Source organism: Pyxicephalus adspersus, chromosome 8, assembly GCF_032062135.1.
Source record: "Pyxicephalus adspersus chromosome 8, UCB_Pads_2.0, whole genome shotgun sequence".
Lineage (NCBI taxonomy): Eukaryota > Metazoa > Chordata > Amphibia > Anura > Pyxicephalidae > Pyxicephalus > Pyxicephalus adspersus.
The window spans coordinates 58,940,093-58,965,394 of record NC_092865.1 but is presented as its reverse complement, the minus strand read 5'-3'; the positions used below and the strand labels follow the sequence as shown (position 1 = coordinate 58,965,394).

Here is a 25,302-nt window from a genome sequence, read left to right as displayed (position 1 = left end):
GTCAAGGGTACGCAACTGGTAATACATTTTAATAGCAAACACCTTCTAAGCGCCAAGAAGTCTCCACAGTAATCATTTGCAAAATCTGCAGAAAGTATGGAACCTGTAATTGGGCTCATCCTGTGAAACACTGTCACACACTGTTTGGTATGAGCAAAACTTCATATATCCTAGGACTTAAAAATATTCTTGCCAAATATTCACCCTTTTTAAAAAAAAAATTGTTCACCCATTACAATATGTGGCCACTCCTGAACCATCAAAAATTCAAGACTTGGCTCATTTTAACCATGGAAACCACATTTAGTCTGTAATTGGGTTTTTCACCAATTCTATGGCTCTTCCCTTATCATTGGTTTCCTGTTCTTCCCAGAAGTCTGCACGGAGCTTGAACTTGTCCTGAATTATTATTTTAGTCCGTGACAATTGCTAAATCTAGCACCTATAAAAAGGTGAAGGTCTGACCTAACAACCCATCTTTTGTACCTAATAATTGGACCATCGCTGTTATAGGAGGTATGGTAAATAACCAGTAGCTAAGCTAAAGGAGTTTCAGTAGGTAAGTCAAACCTTTGTCTTTATAATTGAAGCTTGTACATTTAACTCCCTGGTTTCTGAACAGTAGTGATGTAGCCAGGCTATTTATTTAATATTTGGGGTAAATGTTGGAACAGGTGTACGCACTAAGTAATGCCAAGATGTGACACTGAGCCTCCAAGATTGAAAAGACTGAAGTGCAGTGAATGTAATAGGCAGACCAAGGACAATAAGGCTCACAAGGAAAAGGGTTAGATTATGCTAGATGTCCATCAGCCAGGAAACAAGTCAGGCCCTATCTTGATGCAACTTCTAATGCACATTTTGTGAAACTCACAGTGCACAGTAAAATCAGAGTAAGCAGTTTCAGTACAAGGGAGATGCCTGTGAAGGTACGACTGGTGTCCAGGTTTAGGCAATGCAGCCTGGTCCTGACCATTTCAGCTTTGAATTGGAAGATAGAAATGCAATATCAAACTGATGAAATCATGCCAGTAGTCTCCTCTCCTATACGAATGTTCACAAATTATATCATTCTTCCAGTCTGAGCTCCTGTCTGTGGCACTGAAATAATGCATTTCACAATTTAAAAAATAATCCAGAACTGTTTTTTTAATCAGTATTAATGATATAAAAATGTGCTTATCTGTCACCTGTACTTTGCAGGTGAGCAGGTGAAAAGATGTTAGCAGCTCCTTACTCTCCAGTGCCCTGCACCTGCCTCTCCCACTGGCTCCTTTATTATACCGGTTTGATTAATAGCACAGCTCATTCAAAAGCTGAGGAAGCAAAATTTACAGTGTATCATGAAAGCTGTTCAAAATCACCTGTCCATAAAAAGCTGAGAAAGGCAAGTGGCCACTCACAGGAAAAAATCCAATACTTACACACCATATTACCATATTTACCGCTAACCTCTACCTCTAAACCATTATGACATTAGTACAGATCTGGCAATAGTGTACTGTGAGTTCAGGTTGATGTAGTGACATTACCCAGTGGGTGTGTTTATGACATCCTGGGCTTACAAGAAAACAACGGTTGTCAATTAACCTAAAAGAGAAGCTATCAAAGCGAATATATACCGTAAGATAATGTGATCAGCCATTGATGAACTTATCCTAAAGTGCCTGATTGAATAGCTGATATTGTGCTTTCAGTAGTTTTGGTTGCACATCTGAACAAGGACAAAGATAACTAGCTTAGCACATGAGCTGAATCCTCATTCTGGGTCAGTGATTTAGATGTTATTAACCTCCCTAGCGGTAACCCCGAGTGTGACTCGGGTAGAAAAAAGTTGCTAAAAGCGGTAACCCCGAGTCACACTCGGGGGTAGGTAATCCTATGGGAAGTAATAGTAAATACAACGCTTACATGATCCGCCGGCGTCCCGCGCCGTCATTCACCGCGATCTCTGTCTTCTCTCTTCCTCCGGCCGGCTTCTGCACCCGATGAGTCACCGGTGACGTCGGTGCGTGTGTATGTTGCAGGAGGGGCGCAGCAGGAAATTCAAAATCCATTTGTATTGCATTCAATACAAAATAACTGTACTGAATGCAATACATTGGATTTATATGTGTAAAAGCAGTACAATGTTTTCAAGAACATTTTTTACAGTATATATATTAGTATGAGTATAATGTGTATTTTTTTTAAAAAAATTATTTTTTTTTTTAAATATATAGTTTTTATAATATATTCAATTTATTATCTTTACATGATTTTGTGTTTCAAACTTTATTATACTCATACTATTATATTATACTGTAAAATAAAATTTTCATGAAAAACAATATACCGCTTTTAGACATATAAAACCGGAAAGAAATGAACCACTAGGGAGGTTAAAGGCTGAGAATCAGAACACCAATCAGGCAAGCAGGATTGTTTTTAACCAGGTAAAGGTTCTCCTTAACCAGTACAGGTTCTTCTAAATGGAGAGAAAGTGTGTGTAAAGACAGAGCCGGAACAAAGGCGAGTATTACAGCAAGAGCTACAATCTGTAATTTTAAAAAAACACTTGAACAATTTAAAAAAAAAAAATAGATCCTGAATATCTTCTTTTAATGTTTTTCTTTAAAATACTGCAAATAGGGGTCAGTCCTATTGTCCTTTTTGTAATATTTTTATGTGTAATTATTTGTCCAAGACAGTTAATAAACTGACTTTAAAAGGTTAAAGCACAGTGTCATTACCTCCATACAGATGCTGAAAACTCCTTTTCCTACCACAGTATAATGGGGTTACGCTATGCAGCAGTTTTCGGATAATAAATGATGGTTGGTAGAGTGGAAGTATAAGAGTCGGTTAATCAAATACATTCATTTGTTATCAGAGGATGTTCATCAGAAAGATCTGCAATCTAAAGGTACACTATCTCTGGGACAAGGCTGCACGTTGAAACCAAATTAGCAGTTTAAAGGCAAATATGGATATAAAGCTGAAAGTCAAAGGAGGTCTTAATGATGTCTGTATCCTCCTAAAACCTCAGGGTAATCTCTTCCTATTGTTCAGCTCAATGCTAACATCTGGAGCTGAGTTTCCCATTCCGTGCAGAAAACAAACAGCAAAACAGCAGGGAAGTCTGTTCAGATTATCTGTGCTTGAATGTGCACTGGATATGGCTATATCAGGTCCATAATGTGGCATTTAATCATCTTTTATCACAAGAAAAGAAGTACACAGATAAGTTCCACTTGCAACTAGAGTAGATATACCCCATCATATGGTGCCTATTGCAGCATGCATGTTGTATTTGTACATTAGAACATGATGCATACACTACCTAAATGCATTGAATTTGGCTTCAAATCACATAAAGCACCACCCACCATCTTCAAAGTCTTGCTCATGTCAAAATAAAAAACCTACTGCTGCTACTGGACCATTTCCCTCTTCCCAGTTGACATATTCCCTTCGGCAACTGGTATTTAGGGTAAGGGAAGGCCATCTAATATCACATTTATATCCCAGGAAATATTCTAAATTCTGGACCATGGGGTGTGGCCAGTTACCAACTTGGTTGAATTCAGCTAAGCAGGGGCTGATCAGAGCTATAGCACTTTATGATTTGAGTAGAGGAAGCATCGGTTGGGGCACGGTGGGCTGCGGAGGTATTAAAAAAAGCTTGCTACCTTGTTCTAGGCTAGGGAAGAACTTAATTTTTCTGTATTTGATCTGTGCATAAAGAACTACTACTTGTAGAAAAGTTCCATCCAAGCCCCAGTTGTGGATGTCACACACATTTTACTCTAACCTAACAAAATATTTGCAGTACCTCTGCTCCCACTTACTTCACCAGTGTTCAATCCAGAAATTTTTTTAGGCTGGGTTGGAAAAAATTCTAGGTGGGTGATTGCCCCTGTATTGTGACCCAAATATTCAGTAACCACCCAAACAGCTGGGTGTTTAGTGAAACGCTCTGGGTGGTGCACCCGGCTAAAAGGGGCTGGGGAGAACACTGTTCATTTCTTCCCTTCCTTTTTTTTATACCCCAGAAACTTCTGATCCCCCGTTCAAGGCATTCATCTGCTTACTGCCAGAGGTAGGTACAGCAATTCATGAACAATCCCGGAAGCGGGAAGCAGGGGTACTTATGCATTTACAAATTACCAATAGGTGCCGGGTGAGTGAATTTAAGTTGCCGTTAATAATACAGAATACAAAGACATTTTAGGCAATTGGGCATTTTCGTTTTTGTAAAAACAGTTCGGAAAGGGACCCCTTGTGTTACAGAATGACTATGCCTTGTGCACAAAGCAAGCTCCATAAAGTTATGGCAGTGTGGAAGATATCAAGTGACCTTCACTTAGTCCTGACTTCAGCCCAATTAAACACCATTGGGATGAGCTGAAACACAAGCCAAGTCTTTTTATTAGTCCTTGGCCACACACATATGATTTTGGTAAATGACCACACATTTCCAAGGACATCCTTAAAGTAATAACTTAAATAAAGTAATAAAGGAGGAGGGCAAGTTCATTCTACTGCCCTTGGTTTTGGAAAGGAATTACCATCAAACTGATGTAACTGTAATGGACAGGTGTCCACATCTTTCTACTATATAAAGCTCTATTTAGATTGCATTTATTGCTAAAACCACACTCATAAGTAGAGTTTAAATTTACCCTCAAAGTTGAATGTGAGAAGGTGGGTATATGATGTTTACCCCCCTTTTAGTGTCCCACCGGGACAATACGGACGTTATGGCTTATTGGTTGTTATTGATAACTACCCTAACACCTCATCTCTTTGTGCAGTGTGAAAGTGAGAGTAAATGGGTTTGCATTATTGCTTTAGGGGTTCTGAACTGCATCATACACTGGGGCATTATTTTTTTAGGGCGGTGGTATGTTCTTCTTTTGTTTATATGGTTTTCATGTGGGAGGTTCACTTTTGTATAACAGTTGGAAAAAAATACTAACTGGATAATTGTTTTTTACCTAAATGGGCTCTGGTTTGTGTGTGACTGGGGGTAGCTAATTAGATTGTAAGCTACCTCCCGGTCAATGAATAATGTGTCTGAATAAAATGATATAATAATAACCTAACATGTATCTATCTGTCAATCTGTTGGTCTATCTGTCTATCTTTCAGTCTATCTATCATTTTACAGATTCTTAAAAAGCTGAACTGGACTGCTAAATGGACTGATATAATTATATTACAAACATAATAACCATTTTACTTGTTGAATTCTACTAATTACTAAAATGCCACACTGTATTTCACTTTTACAGATATATTTTGACAGATCTAATGTTGCCTCCTCTCTATCCACCCCTTACTGACTGGAGAGCAAAAGAGCAGTAAAACATTATTATCATCGAACTGCAATCATGTTCCCTGTGTTAGACTGCTGCCATTGTTGGAGCTTTTCATCCAATATAAGTATATATAGTTGAGGTACTTACACCAGATTTATTTAGCATATTCATATATTGATTATATTATGTTCAGAATTCAGTTTTAATTCCACACTCCTATGAGTTATACAGAGTCACGCCATAGTACACTGATTCTAGAACATGGCAAGGTGGAATCAATTACAAACAATTTCATTATGAACCGGAGATTACATCACATTTAATCTGTGTCTGCGGGCTATGTGGCACACCAAGCTATTTTTGGAATTCCTAGCATGTCATATCATGTCATGGAGTGAAATTCTGTGCCCAAGGGCATGCTGGTGGCTTTATTCGCTGACAGCGGAAGAACTACACTGGCCCAGATACCAGGCCATTGGTAATCTTCATGTGCATATATAGCATGAATAAAACATACAGCACATGATATGCAACCTTAGCATTTGTATGTTTCTCTGCTCTACAGTGACAGCCCTGAAATGTTTTAATAAAATGATGACTGACAGATTGGCTGAGAAGGGCAACAGTAACTATCCTAATCCAAATATTCCAGTGTCATGTAGGTAAATGGGCTACCCAGTCACAAAAGTTGAGTATAGTCCCAATTCATAAACTGATAACGAATAAATCTGCCACAGGGAGTAGTTGTACATTTATATTTAGGCTTAGAGTCCCAAGTTAGGGAGTCTAAATGCTAGTTAGGGTTGGTGCTGGTTAAGTTTTAAATTCATCTATTTATCTAAAATCTTTAAGTTCACTTTTAGTGTTAGGTTAGGGGAAAAACAGTAAAGTCAGGGGTAGGTAATGCAATACCCACAAAAAAAAGTCTAATAACATGCTGGAAAGTTAGTGACTCCTACACATCACTAGTAAATTATCCAGTCATGCAGGGGTTGGCAGGAAGACCCACAGCACCCAGAAGCAACCGACTGAACCAGCGCCAACAGTTCTTCGAGAGACAAACAAATAGAAGCTTCTTTTACATGGTGCTGCAAGTTTTTGTTCTTCCAAATGCACCTTGTCTGCTTGCTTGGTTGTGACACTACATGCAGGCAACCCTAAGGAAATGAATTGAGGCAGTCATGACTGCTTAAGTACCTCCCTGCCGTAAAATGTGCAAATGCTGGTCCTTTGAGAACCAGTGCAGCAGTGCAAGTGCCCGGGCAGTAAGCACCTGTTCCAGCTGCAAGTCTGAGTTTGGGGAATAGCAAATCCTATGTGTCAACATTTATTACAGCCCAACAAATTACACTTTTTAGATGAAGGCATGCAATGCCAGCCTTTGTTTTTGTTTTTGCTTTGAAGGGTAGAACACAATGGGCCGGATTTATTAAAGCTCTCCAAGGCTGGAGAGGATACTTTTTCATCAGTGAACCTGGGTAATCCAGCAAACCTGGAAAGGATCTGGTCCGGGATTCAAAACATTTGCTAGCAAAAAGCAAATTAATTTAGGAAAACCATTCCAGGTTTGCTGGATCACCTAGGTTCACTGATGAAAGTGTACTCTCTCCAGCCTTGGAGAGCTTTATAAATCAGCCCCAATAAGTCAGTCCTTCTTTCACTGGCTGTTCCAGTGGAAATCAATGGCAGGTCCTGTGCAGTTTTCAGAGATTTACTGGATGTTTCTCAAAGGCCACCAAGTGCCCCCAAGTGCTCCTGTCACTTCTCAATAGGACCAGACTCTCTACATTACAGGCACCAGTGTGAAGTAGGATTTAGTATCTGCCTTCTCTGCACTCCCCATTTACATAATGTTCTAGCTGTTTCTTATATATAACAGTATTAAGGTAGTTACATTGACTATATTTTTACTAATGCAAGTAATAACTTTAAATTAATATCTAACAAGATGTGTTTTAATATATTTGCTTGATGTTCATTACATGGAACATATACAGTTTTTAAACCAAAAATGTAGAGCAACTCAGATAAAGTTGTTGTATATGATTAAGACTTGAAATCAATCCTCTCAGAAAAGCTCTGTAATTGTACAAGAGCTTAAGTGGTCTTATTGTGATTATGGCCGCATGATCTGGATGCATAAGCCATACACTTGGCACAGAGCACTATGACCCTTGGACCAACTCTGGTCTGAAATTGTGATGGTCCCGTTATAGTAAAACTGGAATCCAGGCAGAGATCTTTGATTGAATAGAACAGCAAATCAGACTAGCTATACCTGATTAAACATAAATAGTACATGATATATTTATATATTATTCATTGTGTACATTCTTCAAACTCTCCCTCACAAAATTTACTAGATGATAATCACTTTGTTATTCATTGTTTAATGTATTTTTAGTTTTATTTTGCTTTAATACCCTGCTTAGGGTCCAAAGGTCCTCTAAAGCCAGTCCACCAATGACACAGGTATGTGGTAAATAAACCCTAACATTGTTGCTGGCACACCTTCCCTGGCACTAGATGCCAAAAATTAAATATGTTTCAAGTTGTACCCCTAAATCAGAACAACCCCATTTAAAAGCTGGGGAGCACATAGGCAGGCAAGAATTAAATGGCAAGTAACTGTATACACACAGTTTTGCCAGGAGAATACCAGCTGGCCTGCCTGGTGTGCGGGTAATGATTTGTCCATTTTGCCTATTTGAAAAAATATATAAAAAATGGATGACTGTCCGAACGATGAATTGTTAAAAAAAGATTCAAAGACAATTTGTCAGTGAATCCTTTATAAATACAGTGAATCCACCAGTAAAACTAGGACGATTGGGTATTATGGCCTTTTCTACAATAAAAGGTTAATATGGATAGTATACACTTCCTCTCCATCATCGTTTATCTATCCCAGGCAGATTAACAAACATAACAGTGTAATTATTGACAAATGCTGAGTGCTAAGCTGCTTAATGTTTTTTTTTCTGGTTCCAAGCATATCTCTGGCTGGGCAAGGCAAGATTGTGCAAACCAGCTGATGGATGAACTGGTCTGCCTGAGTTCTGATCTGACATAAAAGATTAAAGAGACCCAAAGGAACAGAGCCATCTCTATGAATCATAAATGGAGCCTCACCTGGCATGCATTGTAAAGCAGCTGATGTTCAAACTTCTTGATCCCCAGAATCTGCTGGAACATTTCGTAAAGCTGTTCCTTGCTGAGGATAAGTTCTGATGCGGCGCTGGCGGTCATCCTGGCTTGCTGCTTACGGGGGTCTTCTTCTCCTCGGTAGATGGCATCAAATTTCGCCATCCAGGAACTCAGAACAGTCTCTTTGCTGAGGCCATCGATCTCCGGGAGACTCCTCACCCGCTTTTCAATGTGCTTCTTGAAGACCTCACGGGAGTCATTGGCGGAGCATCCCCCGCTCTGTACCATTCTGGCCACCCGGTCGCTCTTCAGGAAAACCTAAAATTTCAGATAAAGATGTTACTGGCTTTATGTAGCGCTTTCAGCTTCTGAAATTTACTGAAAGACTGAAATAGACAATTTGAATGAATATTTATGGTTAAGATAAAGAGGAAACTGGTTTCACATTCTTTTTTTTATTTTTCACATGGTTATAAATCAGTGTAAACCTTTAATCTATTTTTTAGAATGTTTGGCATCATGCCTTATTATATGCATTTTTCTTAAAGTGGAACTCAAGTCCCACGTTTAACATGGATGAATTATATAGGTGGGTATTGCAAAAAAGGAACAAGCAATGTTCCTCCTGCAATAACTGCTTTTACCTGCTAAATCGCTCTGGGTATCTAGCAAAAAGCTGAACTAAATGCTAATGTCAGGGAAACCCAGCAATCCCAGCAGTCCTTTGTGTGTGCCAGGACTGAATGAACTGTCTTCAAGAAGTAAAGAAGAAAGAAAATGGTGGCACATTGTGGTGGAATGGGAACAGGTGAATATTGGCAGGTTAGTTCAATTTTAAGCAAATCTTTTTTGAGTAAACAAATGAAAAAGTTTCTGAGTGATCCTTGAACTAATGGTAAGCAACAGAAAATGTACAGTTCCCCTCTGAATAGGAAGTTACCTAACCATGCATAATGGCTGCTACCAGCACAAACTGTACTATGAATTACTCATTACTTTGATGCAAAGTCAAGTGGGATAAGTTAAGGCACAGTGTTTTATTTTAGGTAATGCCAGACTGAAAATCTTCTTAAAATCTACACAATGCTATGGTGAACTCTCAGCATCCATTGTACATGCCCGTGAGTATAAAAGTCAGCAAAGAAGGGCTGAACAGATGGGACCACGCAATATAAAACACAAAAGAATGGTTTCCTAGCACTATGGATGTGATTTATTGTTACTACAGAACAAAGATAACCTTTATAATATCAGATACCCTTATTGGAATATTAATGCATAAACACAATCCCAAAGCAGATTCATGGTGAATGGTAAGGACATCACAATAGAAGTTTCCTGCAGCTATTGACATCCGTTAAGAAATTTACTCATGTAAACTTCCTTGGTTTATTATAATACATGAAAGCTATTTCTAGACCCGGTCAAATTTCCTTGAATCTAAATCTATTTTATTTAATTTTTTTAATGTGAAAAGAGTGACTGAAGACGACTCTTACTATTGGCCTTATGAAGTAAGGAAAATCTTACAAAGTGGAGTAACCCATCATAGCCAAGTGTTTCTTTTTTTTCTTTAGCAAGAACATAATAATATTGGGACCTGCTACTGACAGGTGGATTTCTTTGGACAGAGATAGCTGAAGAGAGTAACCCAACCCAAATGTCAGGTTTTAATGCTCTGTTCAGTTTTTTCCTCATTTGCTGTCTTGCTTATACTGTTTTTTCAAATAAAATTAAAAGAAAAAAATCTTCATTTCAGTTTGAACGCGTTGGATTTTTATTGTTGCCTGTTTACCTAGTGCAGAGTATTCCTTTGATAGGACCATTGTCAGCAGGACAGAAAATGAGAGACAATTTCTTGGAATGCTAAATAGTGATATACACCAGACAGGATTTCGTATTCATCTTCATTAAATTCACAACTAGAAACAAGTTTTTGGTTAGCAAACACTTTAATATAGTCATTCCATGGAGGTTTCTCTCGGATTTAAAGCTCCGGAGATATAAGCAACAAATGTTTTGTTTGATTGAGGCAGATCGATTACTTTCCTTTCTCCTAAGAAATAGTTTTTATACAGCGTTTTACATCACACTGTATGTGTGTTCTTAGTGTCAGCGCTTTGGTCATCGGTCAAAAACAGGTCATGCTGCATTTCAAAGCACCACAATATACTGCAACGATCACAGGAAAACATTCAAACAAACAAGAACAATAAGGAAATACATAATTTATTATTTTGGCCCCACAGAAAAGCATAAAAAAAAATCAAATGCATGTAGTGTAAACTCAGCTTTACAACGTTGCCAAAGAATATAAATTTGCAGGCAGCGGTAAAGGAAATATTCCTGCTCCCTGAATATCAGAATGCTAAGTAAAGCTGGAAGGATTTTTTTTATAACTTCACAACATCCTGCATGCATTCAGTTGCTATGGCAGTCCTATTTACCATCTCAATCACATCTCGTTTTCGCACCTGTATACCCCTTATGGTCCAGAGCAATTTTTATATTTCTGGTATATGCTTTTTTATTTGGCAGTAACTTTAGTGAGTTTGTTTAATGTTTTCTTGAGTTCTTATGTTTTTTTTTTCTTATGCAACACTTAGGTAACAAAAAAGTTTAATAATGTGTTAAATTAAAATAAATACTTATTTGTTTTTGAAATGTTAATAAAATATTTATTTTTTACTTGTAAGGTTTCTTTCACTAAAGCCATATGCAGATCAAAGGGCACATCTATCATCTACATATGAATGAAATATTGAACGGAACAATTGTTACTTTGTCCTATACTATTTTACACAACAAGCAATACATAGCTGTCATTTTGACAGCTGGGAATTGCAGATAATAGTGGGGCAGGGAGACAGGGACAGGGTGTAGGAAGAACATCCTAGAAACATTATTGAGATTTTTTTAGAACATATCTCCTATACTGAAGGTTCTTAATCACATAATAATGAAAGCTGAACATTTAGCTCTAACATTTAATAGGATTCGTACCTCATAGTAACTCTGTACTGCGTTCATGAAGGCCTCATCAGCCACAATCTGTGTTTCTCCATTGAAGAAGGCTTGGAACCGATCCTTAACAGTCTGCAATTGCTGCTTACTGATCTGTAAGAAAGAAGGCACAAGGAATGTGTGATTACATGGTACAGTCACCGATATTTCTTTACAGGTCATTCATATTAATATTATAATTAACAGTCATGACAAAAGAACAGTAAAAATGTAATTTGTAAACTGTTGTACTGCAGGATTCCATAAATCATACATTACATGGTCTCAAGCAACATAAATTAAGTCCAAATTTTCACTGTCCGTAATTAATAGTTTATTACCAGTTAAACATGAGGGTGGTAAAGAATTGAGAAGATTACAATACTTAATGGCCAAAACAGGACACAGGACCTTCAACTGCATATTAACCCCCCCCCCCCCCCCCCCCCAAATAAATAAAAAAAAAAATTCACAGCTAACCAGTCCTTTTATGTGGTGGTTGAATAATTTCTGTTTTTAGGGTTTCTGACAGATATGGTACTTTCTACTTACTCTAGTGACCTTTTCATTAGCAAAGAGACATAAGGCAATGATCAGACTACAAAAATCCTCCCCACATTTACGTTAAATAGCTAAAATGAAGATGTTTGTTGTTCACTGAAGATAAGAGAAAATAAATATATACACTGGCCCTGATTTATTAAAGTTCTCTAAGACTGGAGAAAATAGACTATCATGGGGGAACCTGGGTGATCCAGCCAAACTGGATACATCCAGTTCAGAACTGAAAAATAAATCAATTTTAGGTGTTCTAGATCACCCAGGTTCTCCCATGATAGTCCGTTATCTTCACTCTTGGAAATCTTTATGAAGTTAGGCCCATTGTGTGAGATTTCAGTTTAAAACACAGTTGCAAAAAATCTTTTTAGCTGGATTCAAATAAATGTTTCTATATTTACAGAAAATGTACTTAGAAAGGTATTGAAAAAAAACTAAACCAAATGGAGTCACCACATCTTAGGACTAACAAACTTTAAAATACTACTGTACATTTTAATTCATTTTTTTATATCCTTCGATTACAATGCATCATACAGTCAAAATATAGACAACATCCATACATAACATGCCCAAGTGTATCTTGCATCTATGTTAAAAAAAGGAATTTAGAAAGCTGCCATGAATATTTGGTCAATTCACAGAGGAGGTCATAAAATATTCAATGTGATGTTCTGTGCATTGATCCAATATTCATTAGAGAGTTCAGAAAGTACTTTGTAAACAAAGCCTATATAATGCCTTGCTCATGATCTTCTGTAAATGCCCCTATTTCCCTATTGCTGCTCAGCTGTCCAGAGCTGCGCCAAAAAGATGGATGCAGCTATCAATAGTCTTCAACACATTGATGATACACCTAAAACAAAGCAGCATTTATTATTCATTCATTATAAGGAGCAGTGTCTTAGCCATAAAGAAAAACTGTCTAGTGAGGGATTAAAGCACACATAAATATATGGATCTAAGCCTTAAAGACAAGATAGCTTTTAGAGTATCTATTTACAAATGTTTTCACCCAAGATTCACCAAACATTTATTTAAAATGTACATGCTTTTGACTGGATTTATTTATAAAATGTATGAATCAACTTTTACTTAAGAAATGCAATATGAAAAACATGCAAAGTTTAAATAAAAGTTGGGTGAAAACTTTTTTACTGTTGACTTCCAATACTGTAGGTTGAAGCAGAAGTATCCCCACAATACTTACCTATCCTCGTTCCATCACAGGGGGCTGCCATCTGCGCAGTTCATTGATTCCCTGACGGGTAAGGGAAGCCCGGATTGCGGGTTGGTAACCACCGTTGAGCTGCATATAATTTTACAGCTGGCCAGGTGATGACCCTTATGCTATAACTGATCTTACCTGCCTGCCTGCTTTAATACCCACCTGCCTGATCATGGATTTTTCAAGGTGGAACTTTAGTTTCATTTAAAGTGTTACAACCCACTTCTTTCTAACGGAAAACAAAAATGTTTTTGACCAACAGAGGTAAGATTTCTCTTTTGACCTTCATAGAAACCATGACCTGGTCTTTATCTGATATGTCAAATCTCTATGCTAAAGCAGGCAGCACTCTGGTTTATAAACCCAGCACTCTCTGCCCTTGGGGCCATTGTTGATGGCTTTTGTTGGCTGTGATTGATTGATTGATTATTGAAAAAAAAAAACTTTGGGATATACATACACTTTACCGGCATGACAATGGATTCCCAGAGCGTTATGGGTTAGCTAAAGATATGCACAGCAGTGGTAATCTCCTTTTAGGTATATACTACATAAGACCACTATACATTATCTTTACAATTAACCCAACACGAGCCAAGATGATCATTAATACCTTCCAATGACCTAATAACCTAAAGCAGGTGCTTTGAAGAACCACCAGCCTTTGGATTTTGAAGTTGGAGTTTGAAAAAAAAATGCAACTAGCACACTGACTAATGACATAATTAAAATATAAATGAAAAACTAGGTTTCAGATTTGCTGCAAGCAATTTTGTTCTATTCACTTTTCAGTATTTAAAAGACAAGATTAAAAAAAATATATATATCTATGAAGTAGTCATAAGCTTTCCTAGCAGGTACATTCAGGATATTTTGTTTATGTAGATTATCTCTTTTTATTTCCAGCACCTGGTACGTTTTTAATGCAGCAAGGGATCAGTGACCGCACAAAGAGATCTAAAGCAAGCTCTCCGCCGCTGGATTTCACAATTCCACGCTACAAGCATAAAAATTCCAGCGAGTCTGCAATCCAACTGTAAATATGCATTTGTTTCCTGCACTTCGGCCGGCATGGGGAGCTTAGGCTGTGTATCTCAAGTGCTCAGAAGATTTGTGTTTACCGAATTACACATTTCAAGTGGAAAGAAAGAACAAAAAAATGTTTTGACAGGCAGTATCTCTGCTCTACTATTTTCTGGTAAAAAAGAGGGAACAAAGAGAAAAATATATTTTACATTAATATGCTCTTTTTTTAAAAGAATGGCAAGGTAGAGAAAAAGCTTCCAGAAAAAATAGGGAGGAGGAGGTTTAACTAAAGGCCTTTGGAAAGTAAGCCAAAGAAACATAAGAGTGACGATAGAAAGGAAGCAGGAGGTCCATTGACTCCTGTAGTTGTATATACAGTGGTAAATATGCCACTTTTTGTGGCGTAGTAGCCGTTACAGACCTCTGAGTTGCCAGTTGGGGAGTCAGACTGCCATCCTCATTTACAAGCAGCAGCCAAGAACTCCAGCAAGCTCCCCCCAACTTTTTTCCATAAACTCTGCTGAAATCAACAGAGCCATTCAGGGAGCAATGTAGATTAGAGTCCAGTGGATTTATTGGATAGCAGGGGAGCTTGTGTGTAAGAGTCTAAGGCTACGTACACACTTCATAATGCTCAGGGCTGATATTGGATGAGAATATGGTGTGTGTACAGGGCTCGTCGTTAATGGATCTGTCCTGGCAGATCGACAAATGATCATAATGGAAGTGAAGGGGAAAGAGAGTAGCGGGGTGCCACTCCGTCGTTTTCCCCCCTCCCCTCCCCATAGATATATGTACAGCGCTCGTTCATACAATGCTCAGTCTTTTACCATTGGAAAGGATGGTGAAAGATGTGTACACAGCCTTAGTCCAACTCTTTAACCACTTTTGCAGACTTGGTTGATATAAAAAGGTAATAAGCATATTTATTAGTGCATATTCAGTCTGACTGTACTAAAATAACTTCAAATGAAACTAAAGTTTCACTGCGATCAGGGAGGGCTTTATTGCAGAAAGGGAAAGGTGATGCTCCTCCTGCAATAAGCATTCTTACCTGCCTGATGCTGCATGCACAACTCATTGGTTGGCACATCATCCTAGCTAGTCATAGTCTTTTAAAGAAGCTGGGAGGGGAGAGAAGACACCACTGCATGTCTTTATTGTTGGTGGTATCATCCACCTGGCTCTGAATAGAATGGATGAACATATAAATCCTCCTTTCTAAATAATACTGGCTGCACATGATTTTGCCCACAATGTTTTTAAATTCAACTTTAATTGATAAAACATGTTTCAGATTAACCTCTCTAGCGGCTTGTTTTTTTTCCGGTTTTATATGTCTAAAAGCGATATATTGTTTTTCATGAAAATTTATTTTACAGTATAATATAATAGTATGAGTATAACAAAGTTTAAAACACAAAATCATGTAAAAATAATAAATTGAATAAATTAAAATAATCTATATATTTAAAAAAAATATTTTTTTTTAAATTAAAAAAATACGTATTATACTCATACTATTATATATACTGTAAAATAAATGTTCTTGAAAACAATGTACTGCTTTTACACATATAAATTACCATTGTATTCAATACATTTATTTTGCATTGAATGCAATACAAATGGTTTCTGGATGTCCCGCCCCGCCGTCAACATACACACGCACTGACGTCACCGGTAAGTCATTGGATGCAGAAGGCGGCCAGAGGAAGAGGAAAGAAGACAGGGATAAGCCGGCGTATTAGGTAAGCACTGTATTTACTATTACCTTCCATAGGTTTACATACCCCGAGTGTGACTCGGGGTTACCGCTTTCAGCAACTTTTTTCTACCCTGAGTAACACTCGGGGTTACCGCTAGGGAGGTTAAAACTGTAATTTTCCCAAGGTTAGGGGCACAAAATCTGACAATCCCAAAACATTCACTGCAGATAAATTTTTATTATACAGCACTGAGTGATATGTTGGTGCTATATAAATACTGTTTAATAATAATTCACCATCAGTGACATTCAATGTTGTATAAAAACACCACATAACAAATTTTTCTATAGATTTTTATTTTCCATTGCCAAAAATCTTCACTTTCCACAGCAGAATTTTCCCTCCTTACATAATTTGTCTTGTAGCAGCCATCAGCTTTTCTCATTTCCATTTTACGAACACTTACAATTAAACTCTTATTGCTTTATTTGAAAACTGTTAATCAAATATATTAAATCTAATGAGGTGGTTGTTGAAGGTTTCCTTTTTAATTTCCATGTAATAAATTGAAGCATTTGCCAAAAGTTTGTTTGGGGAATATGTCAAATAATGGAGAATTTGCTCAGCTCTTTTCCCTGCGTTATAGAAGAAAAATAACCTAAAACCTACTTAAAGTCTCTGCTTTTTTATCTCTTTATTGTGAAGGGTGTTTTTACTGACATAATTTACTCTTACCCAGTGCTCAACCCAGTATATTTTTAACCTGGGTGGTAAGAAGCTGTAGGCACGTGGCAGCCCCTGTATTGTGACCCAATTTTTTTAGTAATCACTCAAAAACAGCCGGGTGGCTGCTGAAAAGTGCCGGGTGGTGTGCCCAGGTAAAAGGGGCTAGGGAGAATCCTGCTTACCAATTGTTTTGGTGACAACTCCTAAATTTTGTAAATTGGTGGGATCTTGAGGGGCAATTTGTCATTTGTAGGTTGGTTCAACCCCCAACTTAAGCAATCATCAGACTAGTTACCCCTCAAGACCCCTTCAAGTTTCTTTTTATCAGCATAGTACACACTCTTGGACCGGATTTATTCCAGGTTTGCTGGATCATCCAGCTTCACTGATGAAAGTGTATCCTCTCCAGCCTTGGAGAGCTTTAATAAATTAGGCCCACAGTATCACAATATTTATCCATATAGTATTCCCCTACGCACTTCTTGGAAGTCCTGTATTTCCTGAACCTGGTTTTCATTTAAAGGATGTATGATATTGCCATTATAATTTAGAAAAGCCTTCTGGTTTGCTGGAAGCTTTTTTAACCCTCATAGCCTGTAAGGGTTCCCTCATTACACAGTGGGAACCAGTTTGCTGGATCACCCAGGTTTTCCTATATTAGTCTATCTTGTACAGTTATGGAGAGCTTTAATAAACAAGGTTCAATGTATTGAATTCAGAAGGTCATTACAGCCCGGCAACTAATCATTTAAGAATGATAAGCCAGGATGACAGGTTTCTTTTCAAGTTTAAAAGCTTTACCTGGATTTGTAATCTTGATTTGTGGACAGTGAGATATAAACACCTCTATCACTTTGACCATCGCTGCCTCCACCACAGCTGGTTTTATATCATGGATATGGCCATATATATTTCCAACTTTCACACAGCTGTTTGATCTTAACAGATCTCATCAGAGCAATATATGAAAGCAGCTTATTCTCCTGGGTCCAGGGAAGATTAATCTCAGCTCTCTGTGAGCTGGCACCCTGCTGCAAGCAGCATTATAGCCATTTTACCTTGACCTGTACATACTAGAAAATTACTTTATTAGAGGGAAATTGAAGTAAAAATTAGAGTGTACGCCTCATTCTTAGCTAATAATATAGCAGAATATATATTAATTATGACACATCAAGCTATATTAAACATAAACATATATCACAAATATAAATATTTATAATTTAAAATTCCAAAAAAAAAGTATTACAAATAGACTTGCAAAGACAATCTGTCAGGGACTGAAATGGCCTCAAGAATAATCTTCTTTAGAAATATACAAAGTATCTAAGTATGTAACTTTACCATTGTATTCTTGCTAGTGTTATAATTTTAAAGTGGACCTGTGCTAAAACAAAACCTTCCCCCCCCCCTCTTATTCCTACTGTATGGTTGGTACCCAATGATCCAATAAAATATAAACTTTTTCCCAAAATGTATTTTAGCATTCTGAATGCACAATCAAGGCATACAAAACAGAACTTTTGTAGGTGACTTATATTTTTTATCATTAGAAAACAGCCCAAAACTGATTTGCCTGGGATAAGATGTGACCGGTCAGCTGCATGTAGGAAGAGAGAAATTTCTCAGTCTCCTCTGTCCTCAGTAATCAGACTGTACTATCGTAACATAGTAAGTCATAAGATAAAATGCTTCAACATTGGTCGGTCCAGGAAGTTAATGTTTACCCTGGATAATGTCTGAACAAAAATGTCTGTCCTTTTAAAGATTAAACCCTGATGTAGGCATTTTTTACAGGAATACTGTGGTTTTAAAGTGTTACACTTACTTAGTATACACATTTATAATTACACATTTCTTAGTATAAATGCACTTAACAATAACATAAACATACATCTGATGATAGGTCTGTTTTAAAGTGGAACCAATCCTTTGAAATAAAAAATTGTGATCAGGCAGGTCCTATATAGCAGAAAGGATAGGCAATGTCCCTTTTGCGATAAAATAAACCTACATACCTGAACAATTTTTAAATGACATTCCCCTGTCCTTGGTCTGTTGTGAGCACCACCATCTTTACCGGATCTTCTTCTGGGTGTCGGATCTTTGGCCAGGCCTGAATGACATGCGCGCGAGGGTTCATTACATTCTGGCAGCCCAGGGGGACAGGTACAAGCAGGAAAGTTTCCTTCCTGCCTGTTTGCAGTTCTTGTTTTGGAAACTATAGTTCCACTTAAAAAAGATCACTCTTTGGTAGTAATGAGAATAAAGAACATCATAGGAGTTTTAGCAACTTTAAAAAAGCTCCAAACAATAAATGTAACTCTGTCATTGACCTTATGGCTTCTGTCCCTACATGACAATTTTCTCATCTGTGCTTGATCACACTATGCCCCTGATTCATCAAACAAAATCGGATTATCGGTCGCGCATTCGTATTAGCGATCCGGAATCGCGCGCGTGCGCATGGCAGGAATCCGGCCGGCAGATTCAGGATGCGAGTGGACGCGCGCACTCGAGTCCCGGACCGCGGTAATCCGCGATCGCGGGTCGCGCGTATTATCGCGCTTCCCGCGATCGCGGATTTCAATGATGAATCAGGGGCTATATATTTGTGTGACTGCGGCAGACAAAGTGTACAGGCGACGTCCTTCACATAATCGTTCCAATGAATGCATGAATAACAATACATTCTTTCCTCGGTAGTTCAATAATTTAAATAGTGTTATGTAAGACATTTTATTTATAACTTGAGAACAACAGCTTTAAAGGAAATCTGCATAATTATACAGAAAAACAAACTGCATCTCACCAAATCCGATAATAAAAAGGCAGAATTCAATCAAAAAACTGCACAGGAAACGTGAAGAAAGTATTACTGTGAACCCAAGTGCCATTTTGTTCTATAAGAGACAAAAGCGGTAAACAAATACTGATCAAAATGGAGAGCCTGTTGCTCATGTAACAAAGTGCACGTTCTTACTGGTTGGCAGTGAGTGCATTAAAATTTATTAAAACCCAAAAGCAAACATGTTATATAAATATGATAAAAATAAAAGGAGCCTGAAAAGAAAACATCTATGGACTATTAAACTGCAATACATTACATTTAGGTTTATAATCATTAAAACATTTATATTAATTCCTATATAAAAATCTGCCTGCAGAGGTTCTCTGAAGCAAAATGCATGGGAGGTGCACTTTGAATTGTATAAATGAAGGGAAGATGCAGGGAAACTAGGCATATATATATCCAAATATTCTCCTAAATCTGGCCAATCTTGTTTAGATTAACCAATAACTATGAAAAAGGAGACTACATGATTGGATATCATTTGAATGGTGTGTTTTGCCAGACATTACCCAGTTGTACCCATATTATTATTATTAGTAGTAGTAATAGTAGTATTTATATAGCACCAACATATTACGCAGCGCTGTACCCATATCATACAGGTTGTATTGCAGCTCTAATAAGATTCCCAATGTGATTCTCCAAGACATCATGTTTATATGAATCCCCTCTGACTCATTACAATACACTTCTGAATTTCTTTGGCATGATCTCTTAGGGTTAAGCTAGCCACATGGGAGAGCTGCTGTCTGTTGTTTTATAACTGGAAGGCTCTGATTTCCCTTAGGTATATTGTTTTGTCAATCCCCTTTAAGTCAATGAAATACAAATAAAAGTGTGATTCAATACTCTATAGGGGTTCGCTCATTTCCACTACTGCCCTATAACAATAAGATCTTTGGGCGCAAACCTCCCATTGTCACTGATACATTGTCAATATTCCCCTGCTGTTTTCTCCATTGCTGCCAGAGTTAAGGTGCGTACACACTTCCAATTTTTATCGTTCCAATCGAACGACGAACGATCGATTGGGCAAAAAATCGTTCGTAAAAAAGTAACCAACGACGCCGACGAACGAGGAAAGTCGCTGGAAACGAACGACCGGACCGACGGATCGGATTGGACGACGATCGTTGAACATCGTTCGTGTGTACGGTCGTTCGTTGATCGTCCATGTTCAGAGCATGCGTGATGAACGAACGTCCGTTCACTTTCCTGTCGTGCACATAGTTCCTCTATCGCTCAAACGATCGTATCTATTGTGTGTACAATATCTACGAACGATCGTGTCGTTAACTCTATGTGCAGGATCGGTGCTATACGATCGTTCATATATATCGTGCATGAACGTTCGTCGTTCGTTTTCCAACGATAATAATTGGAAGTGTGTACGTAGCTTTAAATACCAGACTGTGACTCAAATACCAGAAACGGTCAGAAATATTGACAAGCAACTAGTATTTTCAAAAGGGGTCAAAAATGACACTCCTAAAATTCTCTTGATTTACTTGATTTTGAATATACCACATCTTTTTTCTTTTTTCCATCAAGTCTTCCTGAAAAAAATTATTTCACTTTCTAAAACTTCATAAAGTTTGAACAGGTAGTGCTAATCCTCTACCCCTTCTGCGTATAGGACCACACACCCTGATGAGTGTAAGAAATTTAAAAGAAAACAGAAGACAGCCAGGGTTTTTTGATGTGGCAATATATTGTGACAAAGTAAACAATGTTGTGTACAACCTGAACTTTAAAAATAATTTTCCATTTGGTCACTCCCTTTTAGGAAATAGCATATGGAGATAGACCTATGACAACTGTATCACAAATAAAATATTAACGAATAAAACTTCTCGTATCCTGATGCGTTTACCTGATAGGCGTCCTCAGGGGACTTGACGGAGAAGGGGATCCCTGTTGCACAACCAAGCAGCACCTCTGCTGAACTCTGCAGCTTGCGGGTTATTCTTTTTCTTCTAAATCCCAAACTCCACGTTGTGTCATTATTGATACATTTACTCTTGTGACATCCTTCTCATTTTTGACCATTATCCATCTCAACTTTAAACTAATGACTAGTACATCTGTCTATCTCCCTATGCTCTTTCCTAAATGGGAGTGACCAAATGGAAAATCATGTTTTAAGTTAAGGATGTACGCAACATTATTTACATTGTCACAATATATTGCATCATCAAAAACCCTGGCTATCTTCTGTTTTTGATTAAATTCCTTGAACCTCATAGTTGTATCTCTGCAGCGTGAGATTAAGGGTCTGATTTATTAAAGCTCTCCATAGCTGGAGAGGATACATTTTATCAGTGAAGCTGGGTGATCCAGCAAACCTGGAATGGATCTAGTCCAGGATTGAAAACACTTGCTAACAAATAGAAAATTACTTTTAAGAAATCCATTCAAGGTTTGCTGGATCACCCAGGTTCACTGATGAAACTGTATCCTTCCTAGCCCTGAAGAGGTTCAATAAATCAGGCCCTATATATGGTACGACTGCCTTTGACTGCTAATTAAATTTGGAAAGAGATCTGGTGTTGTCACTATTGTAGTGTCTACTGCTCTCTTTGCTGAAAAGGAAGCTGTACCTGAGTACCTGCAGTGCAAAACACTTCCTGCTTCTGCATCATTCATGTTATGATTCGTGCTTTCTCTATCTCTTCTTCTTGACCATTATCCTACCAGTCATTAGATCATTAGTCATCACTAACTGGGTGCAGTTCTTAGATCAGAAAAGAGAGCCTTGCTTCTGAAGGCTTCCACCACAAAAAGAGCAATGCAGAGAATCAAGAATGGAGAGTCAGGAATGGGGAAAGAATCAGGGAGAAAGAACAAAGGCAATACTAGTGACTGCGCTCCGATTTCTTTTTTGGGCACATCTTACACCACAAATTCTGCACTTCAATTGTACAAATAAAACTAACCCCTTGTCCTTGACCTTCAGCCCAAATATAACTAAACACAACCCCCATCAACTGAAGAATAAGGACAAAGCTGACAGAATTATAGGCATTACTGGATTCCTTTGGCAACAACTACCGGGAACACTAAACTTATCATACATTTCCCTGCCTGCTTTTGACCGCTCAGCTATAGCTTCTTCCCACCCAGCCTAAAAAAAATTTCTGGGGAGAACATTGAGCTAGCATAGGCACTTAAACTCTCTTAGCATTGGCCTTGTGACTGTTTTTCTTATAGCTTCACACAAGACGAAAAGGGAAACAAGCAGACCTTGGAGTCTTCATGCCTTGTGTTTAATTTAGATCAATGGGTAGGCAACTCACTAAAAAGCAACCACTGCAGTGCTGCACTGTGCTTTGGGTGTACTGCAATCCATGCGCTGTGGATCTGGCTTTAAGTGTGTTGGAGCGCCATTCAAAATGTAGCATTAAGCTAGCGCACATACCCACTGAGGCGCACCACAGAGGTAAACGATGTTTCAATACTAAAGAATATATTTATTTCATTACTGCCGAGTGTTTTTATCACTTGTACTATTCCTTCAGAACTTCCAGTTACGGCGCTGTCTCTTAATGTCTGCGGATAAGAGCAAACTTAGCAAGTCTAGCATAAGTCACACAGGCACCGCCGCTCACAGTAAATATTTCACCCGTTTGCCTTCTTTGTATTCTGAATGAACAGCGAGCATCAGGAGAGGCTTTGAATACAGATCATCTCATTTATGGCACCTTCAAGGCTTCTTTTTTTCATTATTTCTGGAACATAAGAATAGCAAACACTGTAAGAGCCTGTGGTGGCTGTCCTTTTATTGGTTACTTCTGTCTGTTCCACCACGACACATAGAGGAGTCTTTCAGTTCTAGACCCTTTATGACATTGTCAGGGGTCTGTCTATGGCTCTTTTTCTACCCGTCATTCTTCTTCTGGCATTGTTATGGGATGAATAAAATATGGCAGCCCGCAGTCCTTTGTCTTGCACATCACCAAGCAGTATTTGTAAGTATAGATTTCCTTAAAGTGGATGTAAACCTTAACTCAATTACATTTAGTTTGCTAGTCAGCTTTTTTTTTTTTCAAGGTAAATTGTTATCACAATTTTCTCATCTATTGTTGCATCTTATTGCTGCTGATCTTCTGCTGTCTCTTCTTATTCATAGACTTCAGTGATGTCTGCATGGCCTTCCTCAGGGTGGGATTCCTGGGACAAAGACCTTCACAGAAGGATCACCAAGCAGATTTAAAAGTATTGAAAATTACTTTAAGGCTTTGTTAACTGTGATTACCTGCACGGCTAGTGTGTAAAAACGCCTTTTATATGAATGGCCCAGCTCACACACTGAGGTTGGAGGGTGACATGGTTATCCATAGTTCAAAACCCACAACATGTAGAGTTCAGCAAGTGGTAACCTCAGATAGCACCAAGGTGGTTATTAGAATGTAGAGATAAAAATGAATGGGCAATGAACAGTGATAGCTCCCTGACAAATGTCTGGAAATCTGCAAAATAGCAGTATATGCAGATTTCCAGGCGTTTTTTTTTTACATACAAGATAGAAGGAAGCCTAAATGACAAACATGTCAAAGCTTACATGACATTTTATGTTTTTTTTTTATTTAAATCTTTATTTTGTAATATATGGTAATATAAGGGTCCTTCTTTGTTTTAAAATGCAAGGACAAAACAAAGGCTTTATAAGCCCCAATGAAGGGGCTGTGCCATGAAGCCTTTGTGGTACCATAGACCTATGGGCACTCTTACCTTTGCCACATTAGGGTTCCGGGTCAGCCAGGACACCAGCTACATGGGGTTTGTATGTTAACCCTCCGTATGCATAGGTTTCCTCATGCATTCCAAAAGTATAAAGGTAGTTTGTTTGTCTTTTCCATAAACAATGGCTCTTAGATGGTGCTAATGTAATTTATATATGGTAGGGATTAAATTGAGAGTTGAAGAGTTTATGTACCTGTCATATAATTTGTATTGTGCCTGGTAATTTTGTTACATATACAGCCTTGTCAGATGAAGCATAGCAATCAGTCATACAGCAGCTCCCATCAGGACTATCAAGGCCACGGAGGTGCAGTAATGTCCCATTGTCCCAACTCATGGTAACACACATTACAAGCATTGGTGCAATGTAGTGCCATTCGTTCCAAATGATCACTTTTAGCGGGACACAGTACCCAGCACTCTTCGGTAACCACCTCAAGTGACCCACTAACAACCCAGTGGGTCACCACCTGTCTATAGCTTCTTCCCACCTAGCTTAGCTCTTTCATTCAAATGTACCCGTCATTGCGAGACGAAATGCACTAATGTTCCAAATAGCAATGGTGTGAACAGGCCCAAATTCTAGTCACTGGAACACAGTGGAAAAAAATTTGCAAAATGTGTCAGCAAAAGCATTCGTGTTGCCCACAGCAATCTGTGAAATTCATTTTTTTAGTTTTCATCCCAAAATGTTCTTAATCACACACTTTTCATACATAAGCCCTGTGCTGATCAGCTGCTCTAAGACGCAGATCCATTGCATTAGTTGCAGTTCCTAAATCCATCTTGTCTTGAGCCTAGTCTTATGTGTGCTGCCTTATTGATTAAGTTCTTCTATGTAAAAGCTGGGCATCCTAATCCAAATACTGTTAAATAATATTGCTGATAACCCATTTAAGAAAAACACCGCTGTGTGAGCACAGTACTATTAAATACTGAATCATCCCCAAGCACAGGCTATAACAATCTTCTCTTATCGAGCTTGGGTAATATATCCAGAAAAAA

The 25,302-nt window shown here is 38.1% G+C and overlaps 1 protein-coding gene across 29 annotated transcripts in view; it reads right to left on the bottom strand.

The window, feature by feature from the left end:
• Nucleotides 1-25,302, bottom strand: part of CADPS (calcium dependent secretion activator) — a 286,962-nt gene that overhangs the window by 192,632 nt on the left and 69,028 nt on the right. For all 29 annotated transcript variants that reach the window (XM_072420831.1, XM_072420822.1, XM_072420834.1 and 26 more), the window contains exons 2-3: nt 11,454-11,567; nt 8,436-8,768 (exon numbers count right to left, since the gene is read on the bottom strand). In XM_072420831.1, coding sequence (XP_072276932.1) covers nt 8,436-8,768; nt 11,454-11,567 — 447 coding nt within the window. The remainder of the gene's footprint in view (nt 1-8,435; nt 8,769-11,453; nt 11,568-25,302) is intronic.